The sequence below is a fragment of the Branchiostoma floridae genome, unplaced genomic scaffold, assembly GCF_000003815.2.
Source record: "Branchiostoma floridae strain S238N-H82 unplaced genomic scaffold, Bfl_VNyyK Sc7u5tJ_1495, whole genome shotgun sequence".
Lineage (NCBI taxonomy): Eukaryota > Metazoa > Chordata > Leptocardii > Amphioxiformes > Branchiostomatidae > Branchiostoma > Branchiostoma floridae.
The window spans coordinates 41,374-60,097 of NW_023365730.1; the positions used below are offsets into that span (position 1 = coordinate 41,374).

Consider the following 18,724-nt stretch of genomic DNA (forward strand, 5'->3'; position numbering starts at 1 on the left):
TTTTACACATTCCTTTCATACGCGATGTTTGCTATCCGAATTTGTCCCGTAGTTAGGAGTGATTATCAAGCAGCTAGTGCCGAACACCTGTTTCTACTGCATTATATCTCCACGGGTTTCTATGGGCGGAGATACGAAGCTATTAAGGTATTGTTCGCACCTTGTTCTCACCTGTATGGACTAAACAATAGACACACCTGTGGACTTACCTGGACGTGTGTTAAAAGGTGTTTCCTTGACATGAATCTAACAAAACACAAGTGGACTTCCTGTAAAACCGTATAAAAGGTTATTGTTGTTTTTGTCTAAGGCCTTTTCCAAAAGAAAGAAAATGTGTTTGATCATAATTTAACCGTTAGTCGAAGGAAAAAGGATATAAAAATGTCTCTATTAGATTTTAAATTATATTTTTCTAAAAGCGTTTTGTTGGTCCCGCAGCTAGTCTAGATTTGAATGAAAAGTCTTTGCAAATAGCTTATTTCTATGCAATAGTTTAGGCTTAACTTAAAGTGTAACATTAATGAATTTCATCTGCCCTATGAATTTTAATCTTTTATTTTTCTATTAGCAGAATCTTTTTGTTGGTGCCACAAATAGACCTGATTTGAATGAAAACTCTTATGCAATCGACTCTGCGTTGTTTGATATCAGGGACATAGGTATTGGCTTATTCGTCATTTACTTATAAAGCATTTTCAAACACTAATTATAGCGCATTAAGAACTGTGCTAATTTTAGTCCCCTCTCGTGTCAGCTCTTCCGTGTGTTAAGTTCTTGTATTGTTCTCTCTTTGTGGACTTGGCGTCTCCGCTTATGTTGAGATGACAACTTGACACTTGTAAGTGACATGCGACATTTTCAATTCGTCCTTTCAATTGTCTGGGGTCCCCTCTAAGTGCTCTTGACCTCACGAACAGCTGACATATACCTATTGTGAACTTTTGCTGATTGAGTAGCTTCGACTTTTCCACCTGACGTGGGTTCAAATTTGCTTTAATTTCAAACCCTTGCCCGGGCGTCGTTTCATTCCTAGGTAACAGATTTAAGTTCGGTCTGTTCTAGGTTTGAAATTTCAAATTTGACATTACTACAAAACTGTAGTAATGTCAAACCCAAATTATAATTGACTAAATGTCAATCGTGTAAGTGATGCTGGCAATATATAAAAAATGTCTCTACCATGCAAAATGGACACGTCAAGACGTTATATACCTTTTATTATGCTATTGAATAATTGCTTAGAGGTAATAGACATATATAATACACAGCAATACCAATGCGGCACCTTAAACTGTTGAAATGATATATAGATTGGATAGATTATGATATTTTGGATTGCACTTAATGTTTGTTTCAGCTTCATATGTTATACGTTGTATATTATATGTACATATACATGTTATATGGGGGTCACGGCACCAGAGATAGCTGTCTGCACATTGTCTTGCGGCAATTTCAAATAAATCAAATCAAATGTGTACACAACATACGTTCGCATAATTGCACCAGATGCCATTATACCGCCACCTCAAAACACGTTGTTATAGAGGCTTTCTTAAGATTGTCTTCAACACAAATAGCTAAATATCTGAATTGTATTACATTTCAGATATTTAACATTCGGTGTTCAAGACAATCTTGGGAAGACCTCTATACTAACGTTTGTTGAGGTGGCGGTATAATGGCACCTGGTGGAATTATGATAGTCGATGTAACATACATGCACATACATACATCGTACATCCGGTTACACTGGAGAGTTACACAGTTTTAATGTGTTGAGAAAAATCAGGTAAAGGCAATGATGAACGTTTCGAATCATTGTCCTTTGGCCCCATTACTCCTACGTGTGTTGACTCAGCTGCAGATCGCTGTTATCGACTCTTGTCACTCAGGGGGTAACTTTTATCTCAACTCCAGATATGGGACCGTTTCCACCGCCATTTGGGGTTATTAATTGTTAGGGGTTATCATGGGGTAAGGCTGTTACTCCAGCAACGGTTGCCTGGCGACAGGAGAAGCTTTTAACTAAAGGGCAGTCAAGACGTTTTGTGTTCTTTTGAAGTGAAAGTATTTTTGTTTAGCAATTTGTGGCATATACTATGGCAAATGGTTCGAAGCAACTCTTTTTTGTCGTGTATTTTAAATTCGATGTTTTTCGTCAGACAAATCACATTGTAACGTTCCAGGTTAGATATAGAAGTTAAAAGATACCGAATTGAGAGGAAACTTTTAAAAGTTGATTATTGCAACTTCTAAAACTTGAACATGGAACAAGAATCACTTCAACACTAAATACGGTAAACACATGAGAGTAACAATTCAAGAGTATATTTTGACTATGGATGATTCGGAACTTTTGAAATCACCACTGATTTGCCGGTAATTTCTCACGGACCATGCCGTTGCTGGGACAACGGACGACAGCCGGAAAATTCCTCTGGTCATACTGTAACTATATTTGTCATGCCAATGGACTCTCATTACTCTCGTGGTTTCTCGCGAGAACCAAACAGAACCACCATGTACCATGATGTCACAATTTAAAACTTTGTAACCGTACACAAAATAAAGCGCATATCAACAAACATTGGATCATTCCTCTGATCCTTTTCAAGTTGAAATGATCCAAAGCCTATGTCACGCATCTAGACCGTAATTGTGACGTCAGCAATAGGTTAAAAGACAACCAAGATTTATACTCCTATGTAAAAACGGCGTCCCCAACTTTATTGACCCCAAATAAACATGTCAGAGCTCAAGGTTACGGAATGGTAAAACTTGCAGAGTCGTCAGGAGCTTGTTTGCGCGCTAATTGTGGTGATTATTGTGACTTAACGACCTTCGTGTTGTTAAGATTTGCTTGGGGTACTTAGCAATTGAAGGTCATTGAAAGTCAAAGCGCAGCCTAAACCAGATTTGAAAGAAATGTTTTGGTCTCATGCATTCATGTATTACTCTGTCAATACAGATACAGTGAATGTACGGAAAGAATACTGAATGTGGAAAACAGCAACATGCCCAAAAGACGTGAATAGTTCAATAAAAGTCAGATCTGGCTTAAAGTTCTCCTTTTAGTCGCTACTCTTCAGAAAGAAATAACATGAAGTATTGCCTTTCAATTACTCATGTCCCGGATGTAACCAGTTACCCGGTTATTTTGATTTGACCTTGCGCACTTGACCTCTTCGTGCACTTGACAACAAAACCAGGATCATTTCTGAAGCCTTTGTCCGCTCGTGGTTGTGAAAACACTCTGATATAACACTTGCTAAGGGTTCCGGTAGATCACATTAACCGCTAGTTTAGTGAAGGGCACAACCCGCCGTACGTGCAATTTCTCCGTACGTTTTTTGGGAGGCCACGTCCGCCACGTATTTCTGAAAACGTTCAGGCTGTACAGGGCAGGCGCGTCGCCGGTACTGGCACGTACGGGGGGCGAATCCGCAGCCCGATGGCACACAAAGTTTTGCCTGTACGTAAAGTTCTACGGCGTGTCTGCGTGCTGTAAAATCCGTCGGATTCCCTACGAGCTCGTACGGAGGTGGTACTTACCATTTACGGATCCCAAAAGATTGCCCTCGTTTTGCACTTCACAACCCGCACGTACGGCGGGTTGTGCCCTTAGCTTTACTACTAGTATGACAACAGCACCTTGAAAGCATTCTTGCGACAGTGAAGCGGGTATCTTACTGAATTTGTTTGGGGCTTCCTTGTTCTCTCTGTGCGTCTGTCTCTGTGTCTTTATGCATGTCTACCTATTTGTAGTACATCTACAGTCTGTACATATCTACTGTATTTGTCTGTCAGTATGTCTGTTCGTCTGTCTGTCTGTATGTTCGCCTCCTTGTCTGCCTGTTTTTCTGCCTGTCTGTCTGTCTCTCTATCCACCTACCTGTTTGTCTAACTATCACTATGCCTAAAAACACACTCCTAGACCGGCTTCACTCCTCTGCCAGCTTTTGATACTAGCTTATGCTACCGTAGGATCTGCTTGGAGATTAAGTGACGTCTGCCCTCTCCGTTCGCCCTGTTTGAAGTTGACCCACGCCTGTCTGTCTATCTGTCTGTGTTTCTGCAGTACATATATTTATATTTCAGCCATACATAGTATGGTGAAATATATTGTATTCGTAATGTTTCTTCTTTCTTTCTTTCTTCTTCTTCTTTCTCCTGTCAAATCTTCAAAGTGATTCATCTCCGCCGTTCCTGGACCGAACGATCTGAAATTTGGCACAGGGGTAGAATGGGCCAATACCTTGATGCCTTTTTCTCAGTTTTTTTCATATCTGCCTCTAAAATGATTTTATTGAGATTTTTTGGTCAATTTTAGACCAAAACTGTATATTTTGGCCCCTGTACCCTGGTATTACAACCAAATGAGCTGAAATTTGACAGAGATGTGCCTTGATAATGCCCCCATATAAATTCGATAACACTTTTGGTGTACAGTACAACAAAATGCTTATTTTTGCGATTTTTTTGACCAATTTTTGACCAAAAAAGGACACTTTTGGCCCCTGTACCCTGGTATTACAACCAAATGAGCTGAAATTTGACAGAGATGTGCCTAGATAATGCCCCCATATAAATTCGATAACACTTTTGGTGGACAGTTCAACAAAATGCTTATTTTTGCGATTTTTTGACCAATTTTTGACCAAAAAAGGACACTTTTGGCTCCTGTACCTTGGTATTGCAACCGAATGAGCTGAAATTTGACACAGATGTGCCTTGATAATCCCTTCATATAAATTCAATAACACTTTTGGTGTACAGTGCAACAAAATGCTTATTTTTGCGATTTTTGGCCAATTTTTGACCAAAAAAGGACACTTTTGGCTCCTGTTCCCTGGTATTACAATTAAATGACCTGAAATTTGGTATAGATAGGCATTATATACTTGGTAACAAGATTCAAGTAAAATTTTTGACATAAACAACTTTAAAATGATTAATTTTGGCACTTTTCTGAGGGGAAATTTGTTTTCTTTTGGCCTCCTGACGTGACCTTCCGTGACCCCGCACAGAGCCACACCTGTGCGCGTCAGCCGGCGAGTTAATTGAATCAAAGACCTAGCCAATCAGCGAAGAGGAGGCCAAAGGCTAATTAATATTCATAAGCGGGGCCTCATGATCCCGTATATAGCAGTGTTCCTGCCAGGGGGAGCGAAGCCCGCCCAAGGCTCTCGCATTTTAGACTATTCAGAAGGCTTTATATTGTATCTGAGTTCTTAGGGGCATATCTATGATAATCGCAGCAGTCACTTAACTTCTCTTCAGGAGTTTAGCGTAACACTATTTCAGGTCAAACCGTCAAAGGCAACTAAAAACAAACTTTAACGTTACTGAGTTCAACAGTACTTATAACTTGTTATCCGAAGTTGAAACGCTAGCGATGGTATTTTCGCTGCGCTGTTAGCTCCGTGCGACTGTTGTTGACGGTCTTATAACGGTATATTTTGCACCCCTGTACCCTGGTATGAGTAACATTTGGTATAGATAGGCATAAGATAGTCGGTAAAATGACCCAAGTAAAATTTTTGGCATAAAGTACTGTAAAAGGCTTAATTACAGCACTGTTTTTTAGGGGAAATTGGTTTTCTTTCGTTCTCCATGCCATGACCTTTCGGACGTTCACCCCACAGAGCCGACATCTGCACCTGCGTCTAGCCGGCAGGAAGAGTTAATTCAATTAATGGTTCAGCCAATCAGCGAAGAGGAAAGCGAAGGCTAATTAATATTCATAAGCGGGACCACACAATACGTTAACTTGAACACTCAGGCCGTACAGACTTCTCGCCAGGATTTTTTCAAAGCGTCGGACAGGGGTCCGGGGGCCGCCGAATGTCCCTGGCGGGGTCCAGGGGCAGGGCCACTGTGGGGGGGACCCAGGTGGGCGAAGCCCCCCCGGAAGCTCTAGCATTTTAGACTATTGAGAAGGCTTCTTTCATCAGTTTTTTAGGGCCATATCTACGATAATCGTAGCAGTCACTTACTTCTCTTCAGCAGTTTGACTTTAAAATATTTCGGGTCAAAGCTTCAAAGACAACTAAAACCTCATAAACAACAAACTTTACTTAGCTCAACAGTATACTAAAATATTGTACGGGTTGCCATCCTTAGTTGAAGCGCTTATTTATAGCGCTAGTATCTTCGCTGCGCCGTTAGCCGCCGTGCGACTTTTGTTGACGGTCTGATATCCCTACGTCGCCGCCTCGCTGATATTCCCACGGACATGTTTCAAGAAAAATACCCAGCAAAAAACGCTGTTCTGCGTCAAATTCTATTCTATAAAACATGTAGGACTCAATGTTACAGTCTAAATATTTTGTAGAAGCACCGCTGTAGGAAAGAAGGTCCAAGCAATGTAAAACATCACGTAGCATGAAGTTCGCTGTCAACTGGCACACAGCACATGACTGTTTGAAACTCTAAGTCTAATCAACAGCCGTGTTTGATTGATAGCCGGCGGTCCTTTGATGAAGTCGGCGAAAGGTGCGTTAGTTAGAAAATCTGCGTTTAGTTTTGATACGTAATTATAAGTTAGACAGTGGCGAGAATGATTATTTTCTCATCAATATTTCTCTTCAGAATTATTTGAACTTAATTGTACATCTAAACAATTGGCTTACCTGTGCAATGTTTATATGATTAATGATCAGTGTACTGAAATCATGTGTAACGTATGGCTCCTAGTCAATAGATCAGCATTTTCTCTATAGTGACTACCTGTCTATAGTGGCCACATTTCCTAGTGCTGTTGTTTTTTGACATAAACTTTGAACATTTAAATTGTAAGTAACTTTAAACTGCCAGAGTTTCAGCCCAACAAAACACTCTCAGCGCCAGGGTATGAACAGACTGACCAGACAGACGAAAATAAATCCTCGAACAAGGTTCAATCGTATCTTCCGGGTCTGGCAGGAAGTTGTTAAACTAAAATAAGAATAGGCTCGATGGCTGATTGCATACAAAGTAAAACAATTTAACAGTTTTACAGCTTGAAGAAAACAAACGCTCCTACAGTACCTGCACCTGCTTGATAATTATTAAATCGTATGCCCTACTTGAATAAAAAAGTTCACTGCAATAATAAATGTACCCACATCACAAGGAGCTTATACTTTTTTAAACTTACACCTAGTTATCGTACTGAAAATTGTTAATGACATTACATGAAGTCATTCAACAATTTTCAGTCATGATGAAAATTTTCTGAATGGAAGGTGTGATTATTGTCATTTTCTGAAAAATAGAAGCAAGCTCTGTTTTTACCTGGAATCAATTCACAATACCAGTCCACTTTGGGGGATAATGTACTGTTAAGAGGATGTTCCATTTTTGCGCAGGGGTGATTTGGAACAGTCCAATGTTGCGTGGGAAGGGGTATGGCTGAAATATGCTGTATTTGCTCTTAAGCAAATGTCGGCCTTTCTAGTTACAATGCAAAAGTATAATACGCTCTGAGAGTCCGCTGAACTCAAATGGTTACAATGTAATACTAATAGTGTTATAAGAGGGAGTTATATCTAATCTTCAAGCAGATCCTACGGTAGCCTAAGATAGTATCAAAAGCTGGCAAAAGAGTGAAGTCGGCCTAGGAGTGTGTATGGCGACCGGTAGCTAAACACTCTCCTGGGATCTGCTTCGAGATTGGATGAAGTCGCCCTGTTTGAAGTTGCCCTGCACGCCTGACCTCCCGCTCCCCGTGTAAGTGGTTACCGCAGCTATTGTCCGTCAGGTTAAGAAAACACGCTGTTACAACACCTGTTCGCACCCGGGCTGACAGGTACTCGGTACATACACAAACCGCGCTGCGCATGGTAGGGTTTGTAAGGGAGCCGCACTACACGATGGGATGTGTGTGAAAAGGTCACAGTAGTAGTAGGCATGAGTCAGTCTCGTAAGACTATGAATAGTATGTCTTCTACACAATGTACACAATGAAAAAGTCATAACGCGACAAGGAAAATATAGAAAGAAAGGCTGTTTAGATAAGACGATGTCATAACGCAGTGGTCTAACGAAAGCAAGCTGCTTTTTTCTCAGTTATCGAAACTTCATACTTTAAAAAGAGTTTGAAAATCGATGGTTATTTCTGAAAGGACGTCATGCTACGAGGTGGTGTGTGAAAAGCATCGCAGAAAAATAGTTAGTATCTGTGAGAAGCTGCTTAATTTTACAATGGCATCGTAACCATATCTATTTCCCACAAAAGTATTTTTATATTTCAGCCATACATAGTATGGTGAAATATATTGTATTCGTAATGTTTCTTTCTTTCTTTCTTTCTTTCTCCTGTCAAATCTTCAAAGTGATTCATCTCCGCCGTTCCTGGACCGAATGACCTGAAATTTGGCACAAGGGTAGAGTGAGCCAATACCAAAATGTGTTTTTTTCATTTTTTTCATATCTGCTCCTTAAATGATTTTATTAAGGTTTTATTGCAACTTTTGGACCAAAACTGTATAATTTGGCCCCCTGTACCATGGTATTACATCCAAATGACCTGAAATTTGGGACAGAGGTGCCCTAGATACTTATTCAAAGGATCCATGTATAATATTTGGTATACATCACTTCAAAATGGCTCCTTAAGGAGGTTTTTGTGGGAGAGTTTTGGATATGTGAGATTGAAGTGCCGAGGTCAACGACCTCTAGGTCATTCTGGTGTGTCAGGGCCACAGGTGTGCCAGGTAGATCCAATTATCTACCTACCTACCTAGTCCATAGACATCCAGGTGGTTGGGGGACAAGGTAAATCCCATTAATGACCAGCCAATGAGCAAGCTCATTTTGCTGGAAGAGTCCATTGTTGGACAGGGGGTGTTTTTTAAAATTTACTTTTAGGCTTTGGTGATAATGCTAATGTTTTTTTTAGCGGAAGTGTTTTTGCACTGAACCACTTGACATAAGACTACTACTGGGACAGTCCATTTTTGCACATAGGGGGGATTTTTAAAAAATTCAGTTTTGGACATGGGTGATGATTCCGAATTCCATTTGTTGAATGGAAGTTGACCCCCACCTGAAGACTGCACATGGGGAGGATTCGGCAGCCAATCAGCAAGCCTGGTGTTATCTGGAAGAGTCCATTCATGCACGGGGGACTTTTTTAAAATTCAGTTTTGGACTGGGTTGCTTATTATACAAAAGGCCATGTACTGTGAGTATTTCTGGACTATTGTGCAATTTTAAACAGGGTGTGCTGGGAGATTCCATTCTTCGACGAAGGGGGTATTCTTTTAAATTAATTTTGTGGACTTTGTTGATTATGTCGATGTCCTATTTTAGCTGATGTATTTCTGGATCGCACCAATTTACATAGGGGTATAACAGGAAGAGTCGATTCTTGCACAGAGGTTTTTTGTCATATATGGTTTTGGACGGCTGATGATTCAAAATTCCATTACTTAGCGGAAGTGTTTTTGGAGTCGTCTATTTTAACTTTCTACATGGGGTGCACTAGAAGAGTCCATTCTTGAAGGAGGTTTTGTAAGATTCATTTTTGTTCATAAGTGTGATTAGTAGTTAGAAGTCATTTTAAGCAGAAGTGTTCCATTTTTGCACATGGGTGATTTTGGAACAGTCTATTGTTACATGAGGAGGGAGATGGCTGAAATATGCTGTATTTGCTCTCAAGCAAATGTCGGCCTTTCTAGTTTATTGAATGTTATCTATCACATAATTACCAAGCACACCTTGGATGCAGACGTCGACGGTAGACACCGCAGTAGCGACTCCTGTCGAATAATATTCATCATTGCATGTACGTAGTCCCACACACTTGTAGTAATGTCTAGAATCACTAGAGGTCGCTTGTGATACGATGTTTTTATTTGTCTACCAGCACTTGTGTCACAGAGAATGCGTATTGAAAAGGGCAAAAAAGTGCACAAGGGACAAGAAACCGCAGAATCGACAAAACGGGAATTTTCTTTCTGATCATAGTAGTATATAGTAGGTACTCGTTGGTCTCTTAAGACCATGACTGGCATGAGTAGTACTAAATTCTACACAATGTACCTTTTTTTTTTAAAACTTATTAAGCGTCTAATTTCTGAGGTAAGTTCTGAGGTAAGTCCTGAGGCAAATCTGAGTTCTGAGGCAAGATCCTGAAACACTCTTAGAACATAACTTTCTTGGGAAAAGTAACAACGCACCCTATGATCCCTCTTGACGTTGTCTGTCGTTTTGAATATCACCGCTAGGCAGCGCTCTTTCCCGGGCAACTGCGTCCTTGACACACTTGTTTCTACATTTACAACCACCATCAATTCACACCGACAGGATTCATTGTGTAAGGCGTTTTTTGTTACAGCTTCTTTTGAAAGCTCAATGAACGATGAAGGTTGGACACCGAGGGAGTAAGATAAGCCAGATAACTGTTACTGAAGCCATTGGCTACACATTTCAAACGGTCAGATGTTTCAGGTAGCATTCATTACCTGTTGTTATTGACTGTCAATAGGCTAGGACATAGTGGATAGTGGATACTACCTGAAACATCTGACCGTTTCCAAAATCTAGCTAATAGATTGAGTAAAGGGTACTAAATGTTGTTTCCATCTTTTTACTCAGCATAGGCTACACCACTGGTGTTCCTTTTCTTGTTTTCATTTCAAAGACCTATGTCGATGATGTCATACCAAGGAAATACTATTCAGCAGACTGGAAAGTTGGAAAGTTTATTCAGTGTAATAGGCATTTGTCTTTCAGTACAGAATGAAAAATACACACAACTATATTCATTATAGCCTTTGCTTTTATACAAATAGATAACTGCAAATCTCACGATACTGGATTTAAACGGATAAACGGAAAAGTAAGGCTACACACTGAAATCATAATCACCTTGCTGAAACTGAAGCATTGAAATATTTCATCACAAAATAAAACTGATATTGTTATTGCTATATGCAAGCTAAAAAGTACAGCACTGTATAGCTAGTAACGAAAATCTTGTGATAATTATTTCTTACAAGTTTGGTAACCTAGCCTGTACATATCAAAACCATTTTTACAGATAATTTCTGCCAAAATAGCATCTCTGTCTTGTAGTCCAAATCGACAGTAAATTGCACCATTCCAAAGAAGAACATATTTCTTATTACTCATTTAAAAGCAATTAAAAACACAGTAAAGTTAGGATGACTAATCGACTGAAAGGGGCATTGTATTGCCTTGATACATCCGCAAGAAAAGAGTTGGATTTTTTTCAGTATACATTTCCTTCATCATATGTTGATTTTTTATCGTAGTACTTTTTAGCCACCCTTTTCTCTTGACGCCCGTTTGTTCAGATACCTGGGGTCTAGTCGGTAAATGTTTTTGTATCGCTTGTCAACTGGGCCCCGTTTCCTGTTCTCAAACAGTTGGATGGTTCTGAACATCCCTAATGCAGTTCGTTTCGACAATTCCTCTTCTCTTGTGCGCTTGGATGCTCTCTCTGACACCGTCTGACGCGTTTTCAGGCGATCCGCCATTTTGTCCTCGTCAATGTCGCCCGCCATCTTGCTTAGGTAAGGACTTCTGGGAGAAACGCTTTTTGAAACCTTAATGCCGGGATGAGCCACGGTACGGTGTGAGCAGGTACACGGCGGAAACCTAGGTGAGTCCCCTGGAGAACTGCTGACCTCTGACCCTTCACCTTCAGCCTCTGTTTTGTCGTCCTTGTCTATTCCAAGTGAGATGACATTGACCGCGTACGTTCGGCTGACCTTGGAAAGAGGCGGCAAGTATCTGAGCAGGTCGTACAGTTCCCTTCGCCTTTTCTCGCGCCTTTTTAGTTTGGCGATGTAGGCCGGCTCTTCGTATTCCGTTGCTTTGTCAGACGATTTTCGTTCTCCCTGCGACGCCATCTTTGTCTGTGGAACCGTGACCTTGGGCAAGGGCATGATGTGTTTAGCGTCGACAGTAAGTCCGTTATCACTGCTGGTCCTAAGGACGACGCTATGGGCGCTACTGGCGTCGTCTACACTCGGTTTTCTTCGGTGTTTCTTCGTTTTTCGCTCGATTTCGTGCGTTTTCTCCCTGGCGAGTTTAGGCGGTATCTCAGGAAGCACAACTCTAGGACTGCTGCCGCCGCTGTTGCCACTACCCTTTGCCTCTCTGTCCTCTCTTTGCGACTTTGTTGAACTTTTCCTGGACTTGTTCGTCACGGATCCGGAGTCGAAAGAACTCTCAGGGCTGAGTTGTGATTTGTCCGTCCTGTTACCTGTCTTAGCGTCCAATTGAGGCAAGGTTTCCTCCATATTGATTCTGCTTAACCGTCCGTTCATTTCAACCGTTACGGAGCGTTGGATCTCAGGAAAAACCTTCCCCCTAGGAGACCACTCCCATTTTTGCTCGCGCTTTGATCGCTTCCCGGGCTTTTTCTCTGTTGTCTGTTGTTGCGTCTCATCCTTCTTTTTCACTTCCTTCCACAGCCTTATTTTCCCAACAGGCTGGGCTTTCCTGCGATCTGCTTCTGTGTGATCAGAAATTCCTGCTCGTTTTAGTTTGCCGTCGCCGAAGAGTCCCATCTGCGCCATGTCATTTTTCTCCTTACTGTTTTCCAAATCGGGTAGAATGAAAGTTTGAATTGGTTTAGAAACTTTTGGTGGAGCGACAGTCCCTTTGATCTCAGTGTGACGAACGTACGGCAAAGATGACCGCTCTTTTTCCTCATTCTTTGCCATCATGAGAGGCTTCGAATTGTCGTCTGACACCATGGTAACGGCGGGTAACTTCAGTACGAGTAAAGTTCCTTTGCTGTTTTGTCCCTTTCGCTTATTCTGTTGTCTTTCCACGTGAATTTGCTTCCCACTGATATCGACTAAACCATCGAAAGTTTCCCTCTCGCTGATAGCCATGATCTCCACCGAGCTCAACTCTCGCTGGCTGCGAGACATCCTCTCGCGAGACTTGGCTGTGGACGATCCCATTCGCCGCTCTATCCTGTAGGGGGTTGCAGGGGTGGGGCATGGCGCACGGACGGCTCCGATCGGACTTGGTGCGGACCTCATGTTGCAGACTTGCTTCTTTGGACACCTTCTATCTCATCTGAAATACAATCAACATTGGGATCGTTTACTTCATAGGGGTATTTGCGTGTCTGTTATTGCATACACTACTTAGAACAAGACCATAGCATATCCAAGACAAAATACAAGAAAACAGAAGTTCTGCTGCAGTACCAATGTCACTCACCAAAAGTGACCTTGACCTTCGTCTTCCCAACACCTACCTACATGAAAAATTTCGTTGCATTTCATCTAGAGGCTCTTAAGGTTTAATGACCACAAATATCCAGAAACACACATACACACATGCACACACACATACACACATGCACACACACACACACACACACACACACACACACACATACGCAAACAATACCTCTGTTTGTCGTGGAGATAATTATCAAAAATATTAACGTCTCAGTATGAGGAACCTTTAAATTATCTATGTTGTGAAACTCAATTCCCAATACGCTTTCATGTATTTCCTCACAAGATAATGGCAAGTAGACTTTGGCGTTTGGAGAAGCCTGTTTCTCAGAGTATATAATGCCTCACAAAGGCACTGTGAAAGCGTAAATGACAACACCAAATGTCATGACATTTGTATACTGTCAAACCTATACACTTACAGTGACTTCCACATGGCCTACACACGACTACAGTGAGACAGGCGATCGATCATTGTAGACATAAGAAATGTCACAGCACAGTTATGTAGTCTTAACCTTGTCTCTAAGAATTCTTAACAAAGTAAAACCTGTGGACCTGATGACCTCTACATAAGGACTACCGGACTAATGAGGACACTTCTGGTAGTCCCTTAGAGAATATTAATAAGTTTTATTGCAAATTCTTGCCCGAGGGTTGATTGCAAGTGACAAAATGGCATACAAATAATGGTAATATACAAATACAAATAACAGTATAGTAAGCGACTACTCTAGTCTAACTTAAACTAGTTAAACATGTAACTTATTGGGTTTGACTTCTTTTTCTGAGACAGTGGAAGACGAAATATCCCACTTTTTCTGTAATGTGTGGGTTTTGCGACGTTAAAAGGAGAGTAGTTTTCTTTGTCCGTAAACGTGGAGATATTAGGATAGAATTTGGTGGCTTATTTTAAGAGCTATTTTCTCTCTTGATTATAGAAGGGGCAGTTTGAGATAAAATGTTTATATCAATATTTACCCAATGGCACAAGCATTGAAATACTGTCTATGTTGACTAACTGTCCACATGGACCAGATTGTATTGGTCTCTTATGTGGTCTACTTGGGCAGGTCTGAATCGCTCCATATATACAGGAAACTATTTTCAAAGAGCTCCTTTAGGTCCATACTGACTTCATACACATGATGCCGCCTTAATCGTTAAAAAAAGCTAAAGATATGTGCTTACATTACAAGCCCTTCAAATCAAAATAAGGCGCAAACAGGGGAAAAGACAGGTTAATTGGTTTTACCTCCCAGTATCTTAAAACACACTTCACGACCGGGAGGTTTGGTAAATAGTACAACAAATATCTAACGACACTGTCAAACACTCCTAACAGCGTGTTTGAGTTTACTCTTCCGATACCATAACAAAATCTCTCTCTCTCTGTCCGTCATCAAAACCACAAAATCACATATCACATAAAATATATAATATACTAAGACTGGGTTTGACTGCACTCTCTCGATAACCCATAACAAAATCAACCATTTATAGCACAATATAACGCAATATATAGTTATAATTTAGACGTAAGACAGTTAAGGGGAGACGTTGTCCTAGCGCACAATATTGCCGATAGGCATAACTTTGAACTATACCTGTCCCTGAGACTAGAATTCACTGCACTTTTACGATGGCATATAAGAAAATACACTCTTTACAGCACAGATGTAACCCGTCAGATGCAGAGAAACAATAATATGTACCTTTTTGACGATAATCCATTAACAGGTGCCGCTGTTGTATGTAGGCTACATGCTAAATGTTGCCGCTAGGCCATAGCCTAAGATAGCCCTTACCCTAATTGGCATTGCATGTACTCTTATGATGCCGCATATAAGAAAATACACCCTTAATAGCACAAAATGTACAAAACAAATATGCACGATATCAATATATACAAAAAAGTGTACCTTTTAGTCGTTAATCAATCAACAGATGTCGTTGTTGTGTATAGCCCACACGCCAATGTTGGTGTTGAGCCCTACTCTAAACTGGCCCTTACCCTTATTGGCATTGCCTGTACTCTGACGATGCCACATATATATAAGAAATACAACCTTTATAGCACAAAATGTACAAAACAAATACGCACGATATCAATGTATACAATAAAACGTACCTTTAAGCCGTTAATCCATTAACAGATGCCCTTGCTGTATGCAGTCCACACGCCAATGTTGGTGTTGAGCCCTACTCTAAACTACCGCTGCACCTCCCACTACACTAACGTATAATACCCAGACATATGTCATTACCCCGCACACATTCAGTCCCAGTTTGTTTAGAAAACCAACGGTCTAACCTTACCGATATGTAATACCTGTTCTTTATACACGCAACCAGGCATGGCTGCGGCCTTAGTACTCCTCAAGTCGAGCGTATCCCGGCGCCCGGGAATGTTTACTTTCCTCCATTCAATTTCAGATCAATACGCCACGTTTGGAAACACTTGAAGTGAGGGTATCCTTAATAGAGCTTGCATTGAGGGGTTATCAAGCATTGAGAGGCAATACTTGCGAACATATCTACATGGCTATCTTAGGGTTTATATTACTGCGTCTTGTTACCAGAGGGAATTAATAAGAACTCACAAAGACAGGTGCAAGTACACGCGACAATGTGCGAAAGGTAGTCGCGTTGGTCGTTTTGTTTGACTGCTCCACAAAGGGCCTTTCAGACAGTATTAAAAGTTCGTCAACAACTGTCTTGAGTGTGGCAGAGACTTAGCAACGTAGAAAATATTATGTTTGCGAGAACTAAACAAAGATAATATCATTTTTCTGTCTCTGGCGTCCACGCACGAAATAAAACGTTTATTCTCTGAGCAGTTTTATGTCCGCTAAGTTTTGCAGATTCTTTTTGTATAACTTTGAATCGATATCTTTTAACTGCACGCCTAACTAAACCATGACAACAACAGACCTCACGTGGTGTATGTGCATATAAACCAGTACAAATACGCACAAGATGAGCCAAAACAACAAATTTACTTAGAGATTTACTTTAAGATTATGCTGACGGTAGCTGTTGTTTCTTGCCAATTCTATTTTATACTTGGGAAGGACTAATGAAATAGTGGCAATACGTACAGCCAAAAATGCGTAAAATCTAGGAAAAGGACTACAGAAAAGAGCAAGAGTCAAATGTCTGCTTATTGATAAAATCTCTTAACAAAGGTTAGTTCTTAGAAAAGAGAGGAATCTAATTTGCCAAATAAGTTACCATGGGATTTCTGCCAGTCTTTTGCGGTCTATCCAGCTATCCGCCGGGCAGTCAGTTCACTCCTAGGCCAATTAACTCCTACTAGGCTTTTATTACCTCCAGGAAAATTGGAGGTATAGTTTTGGGTGTGTCTGTGTGTGTGTCTGTGTGTTTGTGTTTCTGTCTGTGAGTCCGCATATTTGTGGTCAGCATAACTTAAGAACCTCTGGATAGTTTGTAATTACATTCGGTAGGCGGGCAAGTGTTGGCAAGACAAAAGTCAGGGTTGATTTTGGGCCCCCTGGTGTGTAACCTTGGTACTGCAGCAAAACCTCCATTTTTAAAAATCTTTTGACCTGGACATGCTATGGTCTTCCTAATGTGACCAAAGTCCGCTGTTACTATTCGACCAGGCCGGAGTCTGGTAGAGACTACTTAAGCCCTTGTATTTGTACAAGCATCGATTAGCTGTGCTCTGTAACACAAAGCGGTAACCTGACGTGTTTACCCCCACCTGGATGGACCAACACTTACCGTGATTAAAACCTGACAAGGTCCGCCCACAAACCAGGACACAACATTCGTAGATGTCACAACAATATCAGAGGGTTGGAAAAACTAGCTGGATGCACAAAATGATTCTTCCGATCCCAAGAGTTTTATTTGGACTCTTTGATTGCGTCTTCGCCAACACCGAGAAACGGTGCGCAATTTTTTAGGCCATCGCACCCGTTTGTACTAGCTTGTTTTCATGATATTGTTTTTCTATTCTGATTCAAACTGCCCCAAACCAGGATACAACCATGTTCTGATAGCCACAGTAGATAGCCACAGTAACGCCAGGAGGCCAGGCAAACTAGCCACCATTTAACGGTTAAGACCCTTACAGGAATAGCGTTTAACCTTTGACTATTGAAGCTCACATCCTTTACAAAACGTTACACCAAATGTTTTTGTATTAGCTAGTTTCCGATAATATTGTTCCAGTAATGCTTTCTTTGTACAAAACCAGTACGTAACAGTTTTCCCCTATTGTTAGCTACCGTACGTAGAGATACATTGTCCTAGAGTCTAGACAAAGTGTTAAATTTAGCTCTACACTACAAGGGTAATTTTGTTTCCCCTAGACTATAAACTATTTCTTAACGCTGATTAACACACTTTCACCCCTTGCGTAGATTTGAGCCTTTGCTATGAAAGTGAAAAGAACAACAGGGTCTAAAGTTACCCCGTCCCATTGACGAAGCCGCCGCCGAGTCGGTAACTCTATACCGCAGTTTTTATGGGCCGTATGCCCCCTTTGGTTCAGTGACGTAGGCTTTGAGCAATTTCAAATACTTGTCATTCAAGCCGCGTCAAAGGCAGTGGCGAAACAAAGCATCCCAAAACCACATGCAGCGAATATAGATACGGCGACAAAATGACCGGTCTTGGTACTCATCTAGAGACTGAATCAAAACCGTGCGACGTCCAAGCATGCTAGTAAGCAGTTAAGAAGGAATACTTGTACTTTTGGTGAAGTTGTCTACGGTTTATAAACTTTGAAGTGTACTTTAGCAAAACTTTAGAAGTTAAAAATAGTCAGGTTGTGTAGGACCTCAGTATACCGTTAGGTCTTAACCTACAAAACGCAGCTGTCACATTTTTAGCCCCCTTGTGGCTCTCTTAGTACTGCAGCGGGATGTCTTCTTGATCTGTTATTGCTGCCGTGTTGTTTGTGTTTGTGTTTATAGGACACCTCAGCATAAGGTACGCTTCATAGCAGTACTATTTCAAGTTGATAGTTAAGATAAATTCCTTACGTAACAGTGACGAATTTCATATACTTTTGACTTCATCTTGAGACTTTTGGAGGATCTTTAAGGAGCCACCTTCGCCCCTTAAGTACACTCAGTCAAGACGCCCTACTTGTGCTAAGAAAATAGGCCATTTGTCATGACCTACAGTATTAGTGACTCATGCATGTTGTCGAATTATTGAATACTTTCCGCGATCCCACTAAAACGTAAAACCATGGACATTTTGTGCCTATTTGAATTGGAATTATAAGGTCGACACTTTACTTCTTGAAGTTACAAGATATGTATATTTCTACATAGTACTTCCAGTAGAAGCTGGGTTATGTACTTGGCCTGTGCCAATATGCTTCTTACCACCAAATTATTTGCTACGTAATATCTACTGCATTAAAAACGAGATATCAAAACCGGAAATTTGGCATCACCTAATGTTGTCAATGCCTCATGACGACCTAGGTACAGAATATTATTACAATCCATCCATGCATCTCGCAT

At 40.9% G+C, this 18,724-nt stretch overlaps 1 protein-coding gene across 1 annotated transcript in view; it reads right to left on the reverse strand.

Moving 5' to 3' along the window:
• Positions 1 to 11,268: 11,268 nt before the first annotated feature.
• The window catches only part of LOC118407872, a 10,120-nt gene continuing 2,664 nt past the window's right edge, over positions 11,269 to 18,724 (reverse strand). Inside the window, exon 2 of the mRNA XM_035808436.1 lies at positions 11,269 to 13,047. Coding sequence (XP_035664329.1) covers positions 11,271 to 13,010 — 1,740 coding nt within the window. The 5' untranslated portion in view covers positions 13,011 to 13,047 and the 3' untranslated portion in view covers positions 11,269 to 11,270. The remainder of the gene's footprint in view (positions 13,048 to 18,724) is intronic.